At 40.8% G+C, this 17,084-nt stretch overlaps 1 protein-coding gene across 5 annotated transcripts in view; it reads right to left on the bottom strand.

The window, feature by feature from the left end:
• The window catches only part of GALC (galactosylceramidase), a 61,038-nt gene extending 45,679 nt beyond the window's left edge, over positions 1–15,359 (bottom strand). For 3 of the 5 annotated variants that reach the window (XR_013826959.1, XM_079912145.1, XM_079912146.1), the window contains exon 1: positions 15,065–15,359. Coding sequence is in view for 2 of the 5 variants with exons in the window: in XM_079912145.1 (XP_079768271.1) it covers positions 15,065–15,259 (195 nt within the window). In the remaining 3 variants the exon portion in view is untranslated. Of the gene's footprint in view, positions 1–14,829; positions 14,964–15,064 lie in introns of those variants that run through there. The other 2 variants (XM_079912148.1, XM_079912147.1) reach the window with 2 other exon arrangements.
• Between the last annotated feature and the right edge of the window lie 1,725 nt (positions 15,360–17,084).

Genomic DNA, 17,084 nt, shown 5'->3' with positions numbered 1-17,084 from the left:
GTAACGCGCTTGAATCATCCCGAAACCATCCCCCCTCCCCCAGTCCATGGGAAAATTGTCTTCCACGAAACCGGTCCCTGGTGCCAAAAGGGTGGGGACCACTGACGCAGATTGGACTGTGGACTCCCTTGGCACAAGGTCCACATGGCTACCATAACTCTTCTATCCCTGCACCCTCATCACTGCTTTACTTTTCTGTTTCACCTCTAAGTTCCTTGAGGACAAGGACTGTGTCTTATTCAAGTTCATATCCCCATTTATTCTATTATTCAATAACCGTTTATTTAATAGCTTTTATGTTATCATTTGTTGCACTGCACAGGCAACATAATATAGGCTTTGCATCCATGAAGCTGGTATCCTGATTACATCATTTACAAGCAATGTGACCAAGGGCAATTTATCATAAAGTGGGTTATCTTATTCATTCAGCTGTCCTAAGACTAAAATAAAGTATATGTAAAGGACTTAGCACAGTAGCTGGCACATAGTAAGCTCTCAAGAATTGACAGGCACTGTATACACAAATTGTTTTTAAAAATAGTCACTTTCTCAAAGAGCTTACAGACTAGCAGAGGCTCAAATATTAAAGTGAATGAATGCTGCATATGCACACTAACCTATCCTTGACCCAAGGTAAACAAAGCTGCCTGCTCTGCATTATGCTAACGATATACATTGTTGTTAGAACAGTGTGTTTCACTGTTTGGGGGTTATTTTTCTCTCTGTGCTCTTCTATCGCTAACACAGAAAGTGCCAACTTTGAGTAACCACACCACATCATTACTCTATTGCAAGCCTACAGTCACACCGAATGCAAAAGCATTAGTCAATGGCAATAGTCAGTTAGGAGCAGTACAGCCAAACGTTGAAACGTACCATGAAGCAATAACAAATTACCAAATTACTAATCACGCTCCCTGAATAAGGCCTGGAGCTCTTTACAAGCAGCCCAGGAAGCCTTAGCACAGTAGCTGGAACATAGTAAGCTCTCAACAAATGGCAGGCATTGTATACCCAAACTGGAACACGTTTTTCATTTAAAATCCTTAGAATAACTTCCTCCCCACTAATCTATGAAACAGAATGATATTAACCAAAATTAGTCATGTGACAGATGCCATCCTGTGCTTTGACATCTATCCTCACAATGTTCCTACCAGGTAGGTATCACTGTGTCCCCAGAAAAAAACCTGAGATACAGGGAAGTTAAATAACCTGCCCAAGGCTGTACAGTGAGTGGCAGGGCCCAGAACAGATCCCTAGCAATCTGCTCTTCAGTCCATGTACACCATACTGCCTTCCCTATCAAATATGAAGATTCCAAACACTTATTGCCACAAACTGTGCTAGGTACCAGGGACTTCAGAAAGAAGTTTAAAGTGGTGTACAAATATAGTCTTGCAACCATTTTCATCCAATCGTATTTACCGAACTTCTAAGATGAGTGATGCATTACACATAAGGACACTATTAGAATAGATAACAGTCTCCTATTCTGAGTTACGAAACAATTCTTCTCATTTTAATAATTTTAAACTGAGTTAGTAAACATAAAATAACAAAACATTTCCATTTTCAGCAAGTTAAACAATGGATTTAATATCAAAGTAAAGATATTAGGACATTATGAGTCCTCATTTTAAGAAATACTGGCTATTCCAGGTTTAAACCACAAAAATAGAAAGGAGAATGGTAGTAGTAAAGAATAAATACATTAGCCCATTAGTCTACTGTTTACCTTGAAATATGCACCAGCACCTATGAGTGAGATTGCAACATTAGAAAATAAAAATGTAAAAATCAGCTGGGTTAGGGAAAAGATTTTTTTTTCCCACAGTAGAAGGTCAGATCTGTGATCAGACTACAGACCAAGTTATCCACTGGCTTTTCCTTCTTGTAATGCAAATGCAAAACTTAATCTCTGATCACCAAGGCATCCACTTTTCAAAAATAATTATGTTTTCTGGTACATCTACTTAAAAATAGTCACCCAAATCTCGTCGGTAACTTGAAACCTTAGAGTTTTGCTAAGTTAAATGATGGAAATTAATTAAATATATAGATAATTTCCGAATAATATAAAATGCTAAAACATTAATTACTGAACATAGGTTTATCTACTTTTGGTTTCTTATCACAGAGAAACAAAAGATATTTAGATCTGTTAGAAAACATGTCTTGTGCTACAATGAAAAACTGTACCAAAAAAGAAGCATATGCTTCTAGAAATTATAAAATATATTCATAAATTTGCCAACCTACAGAATACTGGTATAACAGTTCACAATTGTTTACTTCCTAGTTTTCACTAGAAATTAAAGTTTATAAGAGTCAAGCATTCTAACTAATATATGTAATTAAAATACTGGAAATAATAAGGGAAACAATTCTATCAAGGGAAGTAGGATGTATTTTGGCTAAGAAAAGGTATGAGGTAGAGAGATGTATTTTTGTTAGGGAAATGAAAGTAATTTTGTCCTAAAGTAGACAAAATGAATGGATATAGAAGCTGGGGAAAGAGAGAGAGAGAAGAAGAGAGGGAATTTTACCTGTGTAGTCAAGCTAGCTAAAAATGAAATAAATTTATTATAAGGATTTTTTTAAATAAACTTTAATAGTGTACTTATGTAAAACTAAAACTTAATTATCTTTCATCTGCTAAGAAGACAAATTTTTATTAGACTATTGGTCTGCTCTTGATAAGCCTGTGAAAGGTTTTTCTTTACCTTTTAAGTAATCTGCCTAGGAAATAAAGATTCTGTGTTTTATCAAAATAATATTCTATGCTTCATATTATCTTTACTGAATCTTTAATTACTTAAAAAAAAAAACGTGAGTCTTCTCTATTAAAAGAGCTAAGGTTGTGTGTTTGGGGTGGGGGGGTTAAACTGGGATTAAAATAAGTAACTTTATGTATTTGCCTGTGAAGTTCTTGTCATTTTGGTTAAATGGATAACTAAGTATTATTTCACAGTGACCAACAATCCTATTTAATCAAGTGTTTTAACAGCTTTTGATATTTTGACAAACTTCCCAAAATCAAATTCTAAATGAAGTCTTTTTGACCTCAAAATAACTTTGAGATTTTCCAGATGGGCCCTGGAACATCTCAAAAGATGTGGTCTTTCTCCTTATAAAAAGACAGACATTAAACTAATTAGGCTTATTTGGTATGTTAAATTGCATGGGAAGCACTGTCAAAGACATAATGCTAAACCTTCTTTGGGTTATATTTGTATTGATATATGTTACTAATATATGTGTTCCAGAAATTACATGAAATTCCTAGATACCTGCTATATCCTGGTATAATGTTATCACTTGTAATTCTAGTTATTAACTTAAAATGTTGTATGTCACAGAAATAACCTAATTTCCTTGTCATTTGCATTATAATAAACTTTATCAGATCTTTAACATGGTCGTGTTTAAGTCTTTTTGTCATTTACAGACAATTATTTACTCTGACACTTTTGCAAAAGTGTTCTTTGAAAAGTGCTTCATCTTCAAGAAGACTTGTGAAAAGGACTCTAACTTAAAGTACAGGATTCTGATAATTTTCAGATCATATTGCTCAACTGGGTAAGAATTTACAGAACTCTAAGGTAAAAAAAGATTCAGGGCTTCCCTGGTGGCGCAGTGGTTGAGAGTCCGCCTGCCGATGCAGGGGACATGGGTTCGTACCCCAGTCCGGGAAGATCCCACATGCCGCGGAGCAGCTGGGCCTGTGAGCCATGGCCGCCGAGCCTGCGCATCCAGAGTCTATGCTCCGCAACGGGAGAGGCCACAACAGTGAGAGGCCCGCGTACCGCAAAAAAAAAAAAAAGATTCATAAAACTGCTAACTAAAGATCAGGTTCAATCAGAATTAATTACAAGGAACTGAATGAACTGATGAGGATAATTATAATTTTTATGACTTTTTATCTGAAACATTATTAATTCTTGAATGTTTTTTTTTTCCCCCAGACTTAAGGAAACCCTTTTTCCTAAGCTGTCTATGACTTACAGCAATTTGGTAAAGTGTACCCTTATAAACAAAGATAAAACAAATTTCTCCCTACCTGATCCCTTCAGAATTTAGAAACTCTTAGAGAGTATTCTCATTTTCATAGCAATATATTTATTTGCATAAGTTCCTAAGAATCTGTCCTCCTTATAACAGGACACAATTGGAAACATTGATTATATTACTAAGGTTTTAACTGGAATGTCATATCTGAGAGAGATGAACATAGACTCAGATATGACCAGACAGATTTAAGGAACTAAGCTTGACTTATGGAGCCAATAAAGCTCCTTGGAAAAATCAGCCTGGCAACTTGCTTACAGAAGCCTTACCAGGTGAGTAAGGAAGGTCGCTTCCTGGCAGATGTAGGAACCTCAGGATATTCGGTGGACCTCAAGAAGAAAGGAATTCACCCAAATCTATCAGTACTGCAGGGAAAGTCTGATGGTAAGCTCATAGCTTGGCTTCCTACCTTGAGAGAGACTTCTAAGAGTCCAATCTGTGATTCCTTGTGTGAAGGTCCAGCAGAGTATACTTGAAAGAGCCTATATGGTCTATCACTATTCTTGTTGCACTTAATAAATAATAAATTAATTAATTATTAAATAATCAGGCCAGACTTATTTTGCAAGTAAATTAGCATTATTTGGGTTATCTCTGATAAAAGGTGGGGGGAAGGGGAAACTATAGGACACCCTGTGGATATCAGATTTTAGTCCTGTTAATTGCCTTTGAGGTTTGTTTTCTACCTGTAAACTGGACTGAAGACTGAATTCTTCTCACTTCCTCTAATATCTGGCTACAACTCTCCAGATATTGTTTCCAACTTTTTCCCACCTTTCTGATTTGGAATTATTGAGAACTAAAATTGCCCTTTTCCTGAAGCCATGCAAGCTAAAGTGGGACAACTAGATATAAACTCCAGAGAAATCACTACAACAGTTCATGTATGAACAATCTTTGTGCCTCTTGCTGCATGCACCACTCAGAAAGAACCCCCCCACCACCAGAGATATTCAGACTACAAACCAGGAAAATCTATGATTGCCACCATCTGTCCCCACCCCGTCTGAATATGCTTCAAGTCCTACATCTAGAAATCTCAACTGGCTACCCTCAGGCCTCAGACTAGGTTTATAATCTGCTCCAACCACTAACCATTGTTTTTCTTTTGTTTCCGTAGAAGTGCCTCTTATGAAATAACCTGAATCAAATATTTGCACCATAGAGGCCTAACTTTATAAACACACCTGCATCGCTGCCTCCTCAAATGAGACACAATCCATTAATTGAACTGACCTATTCTAAGACAGTGGTTGGGTGCGATACGGAGCAATCCACCAACTCAGCACAGATTCAAACCTACTTACACCAGATGTCCCAAGATGTTAATCATAACATTATCTAATCTTTGAATGGATCCCTAGGGCCCCAACATCACTGATCTCGTTTCAAGGTGTGACCCTTTAAGCTTGGGTCAATGGCTACCAGCTGGATTTCAGGACTACTGCTTGTTCGATATAATTATTATAGGAGTGCTACTAAAATCCTTTCTAGGTTACAACATGCCCTATCCCTGACTTTGAGTAAATCAGCTACTCAGGCAGTTAACGTCCTCACCACTGACTCTGATGCCTAGGCATGAAGGGTGGATTGTAGTGTAATCCCCAACAGTCGGTTTTTCCTTTTTTGTAATGGAAGGGCAGGACTTAAGCTTTGATTGCAAGGCATCCACTCCAGGGTTATCCACTTCAGAGATAGCTATCTCAAATAAACACACTGCCAGCCACAGAACTAGATAAAGAGCCAGGCTGGGGTTGGCGGGAGCGGGTGGGGGGGATTCTTTGTTTGAGATCTTGGTTGATTTCGATAACTGACCATCATTAGGGTCATTTTTTTTTCTCTTCCTTCACTTTAAATTTCTACTCTTAGGTTTTGAACTCACCAATAAAAAGTGAGCACACAAAACCCTAGGCCTCACCCTTGACCCTAATGAAAGCAGAACCCCAGGCCCACACCCCCCTCTCTACCTACAACCTCCCTGTGTGGCCCAGGTGTGCCATGTGCTTTCCAGGGCCTGTGAGTAATAAACTTTTTATTTTCAAGGTTTTCTGACGGTTATCACTGAGGGCATCTTGCAATCATAGTAAATAGCACAGAGAGGAGCTTCAAGATGGCAGAAGAGTAAGATGTGGAGATCACCTTCCTGCCCACAAATACATCAGAAATACATCTACATGTGGAACAGCTCCTACAGAACACCTACTGAACGCTGGCAGAAGACCTCAGACCTCCCAAAAGGCAAGAAACTCCCCATGTAGGGTAGGGCAAAAGAAAAAAGAAAAAACAGAGACAAAAGAATAGGGACGGGACCTGCACCAGTGGGAGGGAGCTGCGTGAACACAGCCTGAAGGGGGCTAGTGGGCCACAGCTCGCCAGGAGGGAGTCCAGGAAAAGGTCTGTAACTGCCAAAAACGCAAGAGACTTTTTCTTGCCTCTTTGTTTCCTGGTGCGCGAGGAGAGGGGATTAAGAGCGCTACTTAAAGGAGCTCCAGAGACGGGCGCAAGCCGCGGCTAACAGTGCAGACCCCAGAGATGGGCTAAGGCTGCTGCTGCAGCCACCAAGAAGCCCGTGTGCAACCACAGGTCACTATGGTTGACGGAAATCTCTCCCAGCAGCCTCAGAAGCAGCGGATTAAATCTCCACAATCAACGTGATGTACCCTGCATCCGTGGAATACGTGAACAGGCAATGAATCACCCCAAATTGAGGAGGTGGATTTGGGGAGTAATGATTTTTTTTTTTTCCCTTTTTCTCTTATTGTCAGTGTGTATGCGTATGATTCTGGGTGTGATTTTGTCTGTATAGCTTTGCTTTTACCGTTTGTCCTGGGGTTCTGTCCTTTTCTTTTTTTTCTTTTCTCTTTTTAATAAACTATTCGGCACTTGCTATCATTCGTGGATTTGCTTTCTGGTTTGGTTGTTCTTTCTTTTTTTTTAAATTACTTTAAAAAATTTTTAATAATTATTTTTTGTTTTTTATTTTAATAACTTTTTAATTTAATCTTTATTTATTTTATCTTTTTCTTTCTTTCTTTCTTTTCTCCCTTTTATTCTGAGCCGTGTGGATGACAGGCTCTTGGTGCTCCACTCAGGCATCAGGGCTGTGCTTCTGACGTAGGAGAGCCAAGTTCAAGACATTGGTCCACCAGAGAACTCCCAGCTCCACGTATTATCAAACAGCAAAAATCTCCCAGAGCTCTCCATCTCAACACCAAGACCCAGATCCACTCAATGGCCAGCAAGCTACAGTGCTGGACACCCTTTGCCAAACAACTAGCAAGACAGGAACACAACCCCACCCATTAGCAGAGAGGCTGCCTAAAATCATAATAGGTCACAGACACCCCAAAACACACCATCAGACATGGGCCCGCACACCAGAAAGACAAGATCCAGCCTCATCCACCAGAACACAGGCACTAGTTCCCTCCACCAGGAAGCCTACACAACCCACTGAACCAACCTTAGTCACTGGAGGCAAACACCAAAAACAACGGGAACTACAAACCTGCAGCCTGCAAAAAGGAGACCCCAAACACAGTAACTTAAGCAAAATGAGAAGACAAGGAAACACACAGCAGATGAAGGAGCAAGGTAAAAACCCACCAGACGTAACAAATGAAGAGAAAATAGGCAGTCTACCTGAAAAAGAATTCAGAATAATGATAGTAAAGATGATCCAAAATCTTGGAAATAGAATGGAGAAAATATAAGAAATGTTTAACAAGGACCGAGAAGAACTAAAGAGCAAACAAACAATGATGAACAACAAAATAAATGAAATTAAAAATACTCTAGAAGGGATCAATAGCAGAATAACTGAGGCAGAAGAACGGATAAGTGACCTGGAAGATAAAATAGAGGAAATAACTATCACAGAGCAGAATAAAGAAAAAAGAATGAAAAGAATTGAGGACAGTATCAGAGACCTCTGGGACAACATTAAACGCACCAATATTCGAATTATAGGGGTCGCAGAAGAAGAAGAGAAAAAGAAAGGGACTGAGAAAATATTTGAAGAGATTATAGTTGAAATCTTCCCTAATATGGGAAAGGAAATAGTTAATCAAATGCAGGAAGCACAGAGAGTCCCATACAGGATAAATCCAAGCCAAGACATATATTAATCAAACTATCAAAAATTAAATACAAAGAAAAAATATTAAAAGCAGCAAGGGAAAAACAACACATAACATACAAGGGAATCCCATAAGGTTAACAGCTGATCTTTCAGCAGAAACTCTGCAAGCCAGAAGGGAATGGCAGGACTATTTAAAGTGATGAAAGGGAAAAACCTACAACCAAGATTACTCTGTCCAGCAAGGATCTCATTCAGATCTGACGGAGAAATTAAAACATTTACAGACAAGTAAAAACTAACAGAATCCAGCAACACCATACCAGCTTTACAACAAATGCTAAAGGAACTTCTCTAGGCAGGAAACAACAGAAGGAAAGGACCTACAATAACAAACCCAAAACAATTAAGAAAATGGTAATAGGAACATACGTATCAATAATTACCTAAAATGTAAATGGATTAAACGCTCCAACCAAAAGACATAGACTGGCTGAATGGATACAAAAACAAGACCTGTATATATGCTGTCTACAAGAGACCCACTTCAGACCTAGGGACACATACAGATTGAAAGTGAGGGGATGGAAAAACATATTCCATGCAAATGGAAATCAAAAGAAAGCTGGAATAGCAATTCTCATATCAGACAAAATAGACTTTAAAACAAAGAGTATTACAAGAGACAAAGAAGGACACTACATAATGATCAAGGGATCAATGCATGAAGAAGATATAACAATTGTAAATATTTATGCACCCAACATAAGAGCACTTCAATACATAAGGCAAATACTAACAGCCATAAAAGGGGAAATCGACAGTAACACAATCATAGTAGGGGACTTTAACACCCCACTTTCCAGTGGACAGATCATCCAAAATGAAAATAAATAAGGGAAGACAAGCTTTAAATGATACATTAAACAACATGACTTAATTGATATTTATAGGACATTCCACCCAAAAACAACATAATACACTTTTTCCTCAAGTGCTCATGGAACATTCTCCAGGATAGATCATATCTTGGGTCACAAGTCAAGCCTTGGTAAATTTAAGAAAATTGAAGTTGTATCAAGTATCTTTTCTGCCCACAATGCTATGAGATTAGATATCAATTACAGGAAAAAGTATGTAAAAAATACAAGTACATGGAGGCTAAACAATACACTACTTAATAACCAAGAGATCACTGAAGAAACCAAAGAGGAAATCAAAAAATACCTAGAAACAAATGACAATGAAAACACAACAACCCAAAACCTATGGGATGCAGCAAAAGCAGTTCTAAGAGGGAAGTTTATAGCAATACAATCCTACCTTAAGAAACAAGAAACATCTCAAATAAACAACCTAACATTACACCTAACGCAATTAAAGAAAGAAGAAGAAAAAAACCATAAGTTAGCAGAAGGAAAGAAATCATAAAGATCAGATCAAAAATAAATGAAAAAGAAATGAAGGAAACGATAGCAAAGATCAATAAAACTAAAATCTGATTCTCTGAGAAGATAAACAAAATTGATAAAGCATTAGCCAGAATCATCAAGAAAAAAAGGGAGAAAACTCAAATCAATAGAATTAGAAATGAAAAAGGGGAAGTAACCACTGACACTGCAGAAATACAAAGGATCATGAGAGATTATTACAAGCAACTATATGCCAATAAAATGGACAACCTGGAAGAAATGGACAAACTCTTAGAAATGCACAACCTTCCGAGACTGAACCAGGAAGAAACAGAAAATATGAACAGACCAATCACAAGCACTGAAATTGAAACTGTGATTAAAAATCTTCCAATATGGGCTTCCCTGGTGGCGCAGTGGTTGAGAGTCCGCCTGCCAATGCAGGGGACACGGGTTCGTGCTGCGGTCTGGGAGGATCCCACATGCCGCGGAGCGGCTGGGCCCGTGAGCCATGGCTGCTGGGCCTGCGCGTCCGGAGTCTGTGCTCCGCAACGGGAGGGGCCACAACAGTGAGAGGCCCGCTACCGCAAAAAAAAAAAAAAAAAAATCTTCCAATAAACAAAAGCCCAGGAGCAGATGGCTTCACAGGCAAATTCTATCAAACATTTAGAGAAGAGCTAACACCCATCCTTCTCAAACTCTTCCAAAATAGCAGAGAGAGGAACACTCCCAAACTCATTCTACGAGGCCACCATCACCCTGATACAAAAACCAGAAAAGGATGTCACAAAAAAAAAACACTACAGACCAGTATCACTGATAAACGTAGATGCAAAAATCCTCAACAAAATACTAGCAAACAGAATCCAACAGCACATTAAAAGGATCATACACCATGATCAAGTGGGGTTTATCCCAGGAATGCAAGAATGTATATTCTTCAATATATGCAAAATCAATTGATGTGATACACCATATTAACAAATTGAAGGAAAAAAACCATATGATCATCTCAATAGATGCACAGAAAGCTTTCAACAAAATTCAACACCGATTTATGATAAAAAACCTCCAGAAAGTAGGCACAGAGGGAACTTACATCAACATAATAAAGGCCATATATGACAAACGCACAGCCAACATCGTCCTCAATGGTGAAAAACTGAAACCATTTCCACTAAGATCAGGAACAAGACAAGGCTGCCCTCTCTCACCACTATTATTCAACATAGTTTTGGAAGTTTTAGCCACAGCAATCAGAGAAGAAAAAGAAATAAAAGGAAACCAAATGGGAAAAGAAGTAGCAAAGTTGTCACTGCTTGCAGATGACATGACACTATACACAGAGAATCCTAAAGATGCTACCAGAAAACTGCTAGAGCTAATCAATGAATTAGGTAAAGTAGCAGGATACAAAAGTAATGCACAGAAATCTCTTGCATTCTTATACACTAACAATGAAAAATCTGAAAGTGAAATTAAGAAAACACTCCCATTTGCCACTGCAACAGAAAGAATAAAATACCTAGGAATAAACCTACCTAAGGAGACAAAAGACCTGTATGCAGAAAATTATAAGACACTGATGAAAGAAATTAAAGATGATACAAATAGATGGAGAGATATACCATGTTCTTGGACTGGAAGAATCAACATTGTGAAAATGAGTATACTACCCAAAACAATCAACAGATTCAATGCAATCCCTATCAAACTACAACTGATATTTTTCACAGAACTATAACAAAAAATTTCACAATTTGTATGGAAACACAAAAGACCCCGAATAGCCAAAGCAATCTTGAGAAAGAAAAACGGAGCTGTAGGAATCAGGCTCCTGGACTTCAGACTATACTACAAAGCTACAGTAATCAAGACAGTATGGTACTGGCACAAAAACAGAAATATAGATCAATGGAACAGGATAGAAAGCCCAGAGATAATCCCATGCACATATGGTCACCTTATCTTTCATAAAAGAGGCAAGAATATAGAATGGAGAAAAGACAGCCTCTTCAATAAGTGGTGCTGGGAAAACTGGACAGCTACATGTAAAAGAATGAAATTAGAACATTCCCTAACACCATACAAAAAATAAACTCAAAATGGATTAAAGACCTAAATGCAAGGCCAGACACTATCAAACTCTTAGGGGAAAACATAGGCAGAACATTCTATGACATAAATCACAGCAAGATCCTTTTTGACCCATCTCCTAGAGAAATGGAAATAAAAGCAAAAGTAAACAAATGGGACCTAATGAAACTTCAAAGCTTTTGCACAGCAAAGGAAACCACAAACAAGATGAAAAGACAACCCTCAGAATGGGAGAAAATATTTGCAAATGAAGCAACTGACAAAGGATTAATCTCCAAAATTTACAAGCAGTTCACGCAGCTCAATATCAAAAAAACAAACAGCCCAATCCAAAAAAGCAGAAGACCTAAACAGACATTTCTCCAAAGAAGATATACAGATTGCCAACAAACACATGAAAGAATGCTCAACATCATTAATCATTAGAGAAATGCAAATCAAAACTACAGTGAGATACCACCTCACACCGGTCAGAATGGCCATAATCAAAAAATCTACAAACAATAAATGCTGAAGAGGGTGTGGAGAAAAGGGAACCCTCATACACTGTTGGTGGGAATGTAAATTGATACAGCAACTATGGAGAACAGTATGGAGGGTCCTTAAAAAACTAAAAATAGAACTACCATACGACCCAGCAATCCCACTACTGGGCATATACCCTGAGAAAACCATAATTCAAAAAGAGTCATGTACCACAATGTTCATTGCAGCTCTATTTACAATAGCCAGGACATGGAAGCAACCTAAGTGTCCATCAACAGATGAATGGATAAAGAAGATGTGGAACATATATACAATGGAATATTAGCCATAAAAAGGAACAAAATTGAGTTTTGTAGTGAGGTGGATGGACCTAGAGTCTGTCATACAGAGTGAAGTAAGTCAGAAAGAGAAAACAAATACCACATGCTAACACATATATATGGAACCTAAAAAAAAAAAAAAAATAGTCATGAAGAACCTAGGTGCAAGACAGGAATAAAGACGCAGACCTACTAGAGAATGGACTTGAGGACATGGGGAGGGGGAAGGGTAAACTGGGACAAAGTGAGAGAGTGGCATGGACATATATATACTATCAAATGTAAAATAGATAGCTAATGGGAAGTAGCCGCATAGCACAGGGAGATCAGCTCGGTACTTTGTGAACAGCTAGAGAGGTGGGATAGGGAGGGAGGGTGGGAGGGAGTCGCAAGAGGGAAGAGATATGGAGATATATGTATATGTATAACTGATTCATTTTGTTATAAAGCAGAAATTAACACACCATTGTAAAGCAGTTACACTCCAATAAAAACGTTAAAAAAAAAAAAAAAGAATAAAAAGAAGCACAAGGACCAGTCCCTCCACAGCACTGGTTATCAATAGGCTGAGACCAGCCCAAAACATCCACCCAGCAAGCAAGCATTCAAGCTGGTTCTGAATTGCATCTAAGGATACAAGCACCAATCTGACTCAACCCAACAAACAACCCATTCAACCAATTCAAGAATTCTGCCTTACCATTTTCAAATAAAATCAGTTTTAGCTATGATCTGGGGTACAAAAAAGCAAATCCCTCTCACCCAAAGATCTGCCACCATAAACCCCATGGACCCAAAAGCTATAAACACAAGGGGATAAAACAAAGACAAGACAATGGTTACAAAGAGCATGAGACAGGACTAAGTAAATTGTTAGGAGCCAAGAACAATCAAGCTACTGTGGCAAGCTCCCAGGCCTAGGAGCCACCCATCAGCATGACTAGGGAACTAAGGAAATTACCAGCTGTGCCCACACAAATGTTGCATTAAGCTGGAATGGCCCTCATGTCTCCCTTAACATAAGTATTTTAAAATGCCCAGATAATACAAACTTATCCCAAGTGACACAGCCTAAAAAAGACTAAAAAGACATGCCAATTAAATGCAATTAGTATCCTGGATGGGATCCTGAAACCGAAAAAGAGCATTAGGTAACAACTAAGGAAATATGAAAGGAAGTACAGACTTTCATTAACGTAATTAATATTGGTTGGGACAAATGTCCCGTACTAATGTGGGATGCTGATAACAGGAGAAAACTGGCTACAGGGTATATGAGAACTCTGTATTGTCTTGGCAACTTTTCTGTACATCAGAAACTATCTTTAAATTAAAATTTTATTTAAAAAACAGAAAACCGCTTGCTCCAGAGATCCTTGAATCAGGAAAATAGTTCTCTCAACATTTAGTATGAGAAGGCACTGGCGCATTTGTTAAAAAGCAAATTCTCAGGCCCCACTCCAGAACTGTAAAGTCAGAATGGGAGCTGGCGGGGAGGCCAGAGTCTGCATGGAAACAAACGACCAGGTGATTCTTACGCATCTTAACGGTGGTGAGTCACTATCTTGACTGGTGACCCACCGTTTCCCTCTCCTCACACACATAAATAGCCACCAATGAGGCATTGCCCCTTCCAGAGGGCAACTCACCCCCTTAGGCCTTTGCCATCCCAGGGGAAAACAATCCTCCAACAGTAAACAATCCTAAACTATCAGTTGATACTGGTGTAGCCTGCCATTAGAAAAAGAAAAAAAAAAAAAAAAAAAGTCCCAGACAGTTTCTAGCCTCTCACCTTCCTAAAGAGGCCTTGAGATACCTGCTGTGCCTCCAAACAAAAACTTATCCGGGTGCTTCCCTGGTGGCGCCATGGTTGAGAATCCGCCTGCCGATGCAGGGGACGCGGGTTCGTGCCCCGGTCCGGGAAGATCCCACATGCGGCGGAGCGGCTGGGCCCGTGAGCCATGGCCACTGAGCCTGCGCGTCCGGAGCCTGTGCTCCGCAACGGAAGAGGCCACAACAGTGAGAGGCCCACGTACCGCCAAAAAAAAAAAAAAAAAAAAAAAACTTATTCGGTAGTTGACCCTTTGAAAGAGCCCAACCGCATCCTGCAGTACTGGTCCAGGACTCCCGAACCCCCTCCCTAAAAAAGAAGAGGCACAGCCAAAGCATCCCACTGGGGCATCCTCTTCAGCAGACGGATGCTCCTCGGCTCCCTGGCCGTCTCTGGAGCGACCCTCCCAGAGTGCCCTCTCCAAGGCGAAGAGACCCCCCCCCCCCCCCCACACACACACACAGGCCCCGCTGCCCAGAGAAAGGAAGGGTTTGAGCTCCAGCCTTGTCACTATCTAGACCTGTCACTTACTCGGTGGACCCCCGGATGTGTTAAATCTAACTGGCTCTACAAGTTCATTTTAAACCAGCAAACGCAGGTTACAGCCTCGCGGCCGGCGGGTCCGGACAGCCAGGCGAAGGGCGCCCGCCGGCAGCCGGGCCGCGACGGGAGAGCGTCGAAACGCTGGGCTACGCCGCGGGGGCTTGTGGGGCGAGACGGAGCTGTGCCCTGACGCCAACCGTGCGTCCCAGCCCCCGTTGCTCACCCCGCCGCCGCTGATAGCTCCGATGCCGTCGAACTCCCGGCCCAGCCCGTCGGAGTCGTCGAGCACGTACGCGCTGCCGGGCGCCAGCAGCGCGCACAGCAGCAGGGGCACCGCGGCTTGGCCCGCCGAACCCGCGGCGGCTGTCATGACTTTCACTTGGCGTTGCCGGGAAGCCTGGAGTAGGTGCTCAGCCATTGTGTGGGTCACATGACTCCGGCGCCCGCGGAGGCGGGTCCGGTTGCCGCCATGATGGAGAAGGGCAGGAGGCCGCTGGCGCCGCCGCCGCCATGTTGAGTGTGGGCCGCAGCTTGTTGACGCAGCCGCCGTAATGTTGGGGGAGGGCGGAGCGAGCCTTTCCTACTCGGCCGAACTTCACGGTCCGAGTTAAGCCTTCGCGTGTATCCGTTCGCTGCCTCTCCTTCGGCTTCACCCACTGGAGCACTTTATCGAAGGGGAGGTGGATGTCCAAGGCCAAGGGAGCAGGGCAGTGCGTGGCCTATTATGGACCTCCCCGAACGTCTCCGGGCGCTTCTGCCACCTGCCAGTACGTGGCAGAACGAGAAAGAGGAGCAGGCTTGAGTCTCTATCCTAGTCCCTGTTCAGCTGTCACCTTGGTAGAGTCACTTAGCTTTATGAGCCTGAGTCTCCTCTTACGTAAGATGAAGCAAGAAGAGCAGCCGCATGGGGACATATGATTAAATGAAATACGAGTAAGGCAACAGACAGGCAGTAAATCTTAGCTGAATGCGTGACACACTTAGCAAGCCTTAGCTAACATGGATCTTCATCCTGGTAACAACTTCATCCTGGTAACAACTTCATTCTGGTAACAGCTTCATCCTGGTTGCTTCATAAGGTACTTGCCGCTGCCAGTTGAAATGGTTCCAGGCAGATAACCCTAAATTGGCAGGGAAGTTGTGGATTGTCCTGGGATTCCTGCCACATCCGGCATTGGTCTGAGATATCTGATTTCCTTGGTATTGAAACAAATTGAAGAGACTATTGAGAGGCTGCAGAGAAAGCATCTCTGATCCCCAGGTCTGATTGTTTTGCCCCTTAACTGCAAACGTAAATTTAAGTGTCAAGACTACGATTATACCAGGAGGAAAAATTTATCTGGGCAGTCCCGTAAACACACTCGTCAGGCCCTTATGATAGCTCTAGGTTCTTAATGGACAGTATGCTTACTCTTTCCACCTTCCTAAATTACTATAGGTCTATTGTGATTTACCAAGGACAGTCCCAGCTTGTGTCTATTGTCCTAACATAATTATTGATAGTATCCCTTTCACCCTCAAAAATGTTCTGGCTTGTATGATAAATTATATAGTTCCCTGTATATTGGCCACTTGTTTTCTTCCATTTCTTCTTTTCCCCATACAGCACTTATCTGAACTACCTTCCTTACAATCACCATTCTGTGATTCAAGTCAGTAACTTGTCAAGTTCCATAGATGTACCTTCTCTGAACTCACTCTGATCCATCTGTTCTAATAAAATTTTAAACATGAGCGGAGCACCAGTGGCTGCAAGACGTGGCTGATAAATCAAGTAACTGCTAAGCTTCCTACCAACCCTGAGATTTTATATCTGGGATATGCATGTAACATCTGCATAATCATGTAACTAGAAGAAAATAGAGGAAAAAATACCATACAAGCGAAACTGGGAAGTTGAAACCAGAACCCAGCATATGTCATTCTGTAACACACTGTTGCACCTTGTATTTGGAAGGCACACCACAAATATTTGTGCAATGTGTGATATTTGTAAAAGAGGAAACAGAATATTTAACAGTAAATATGTACCACTAGTTCCCATTAGTTCATAACCAAAGTAATTCCTTACCAGAGAAAATGTCTCTTGTTGCAAATTTCTAATCTACGCTCAGGAAACCATTAGACGAGAAAGTTTCTAATAGGGCTTCCCTGGTGGCGCAGTGGTTGAGAGTCCGCCTGCCGATGCAGGGGATACGGGTTCGTGCCCCGGTCCAGGAAGATCCCACATGCCGCGGAGCGGC

This window comes from Stenella coeruleoalba, assembly GCF_951394435.1.
Source record: "Stenella coeruleoalba genome assembly, chromosome: 2".
In the NCBI taxonomy this organism is placed as follows: Eukaryota; Metazoa; Chordata; class Mammalia; order Artiodactyla; family Delphinidae; genus Stenella; species Stenella coeruleoalba.
Note: the sequence above shows the minus strand (reverse complement) of the source record. Positions and strands in the feature narration are given on the sequence as shown.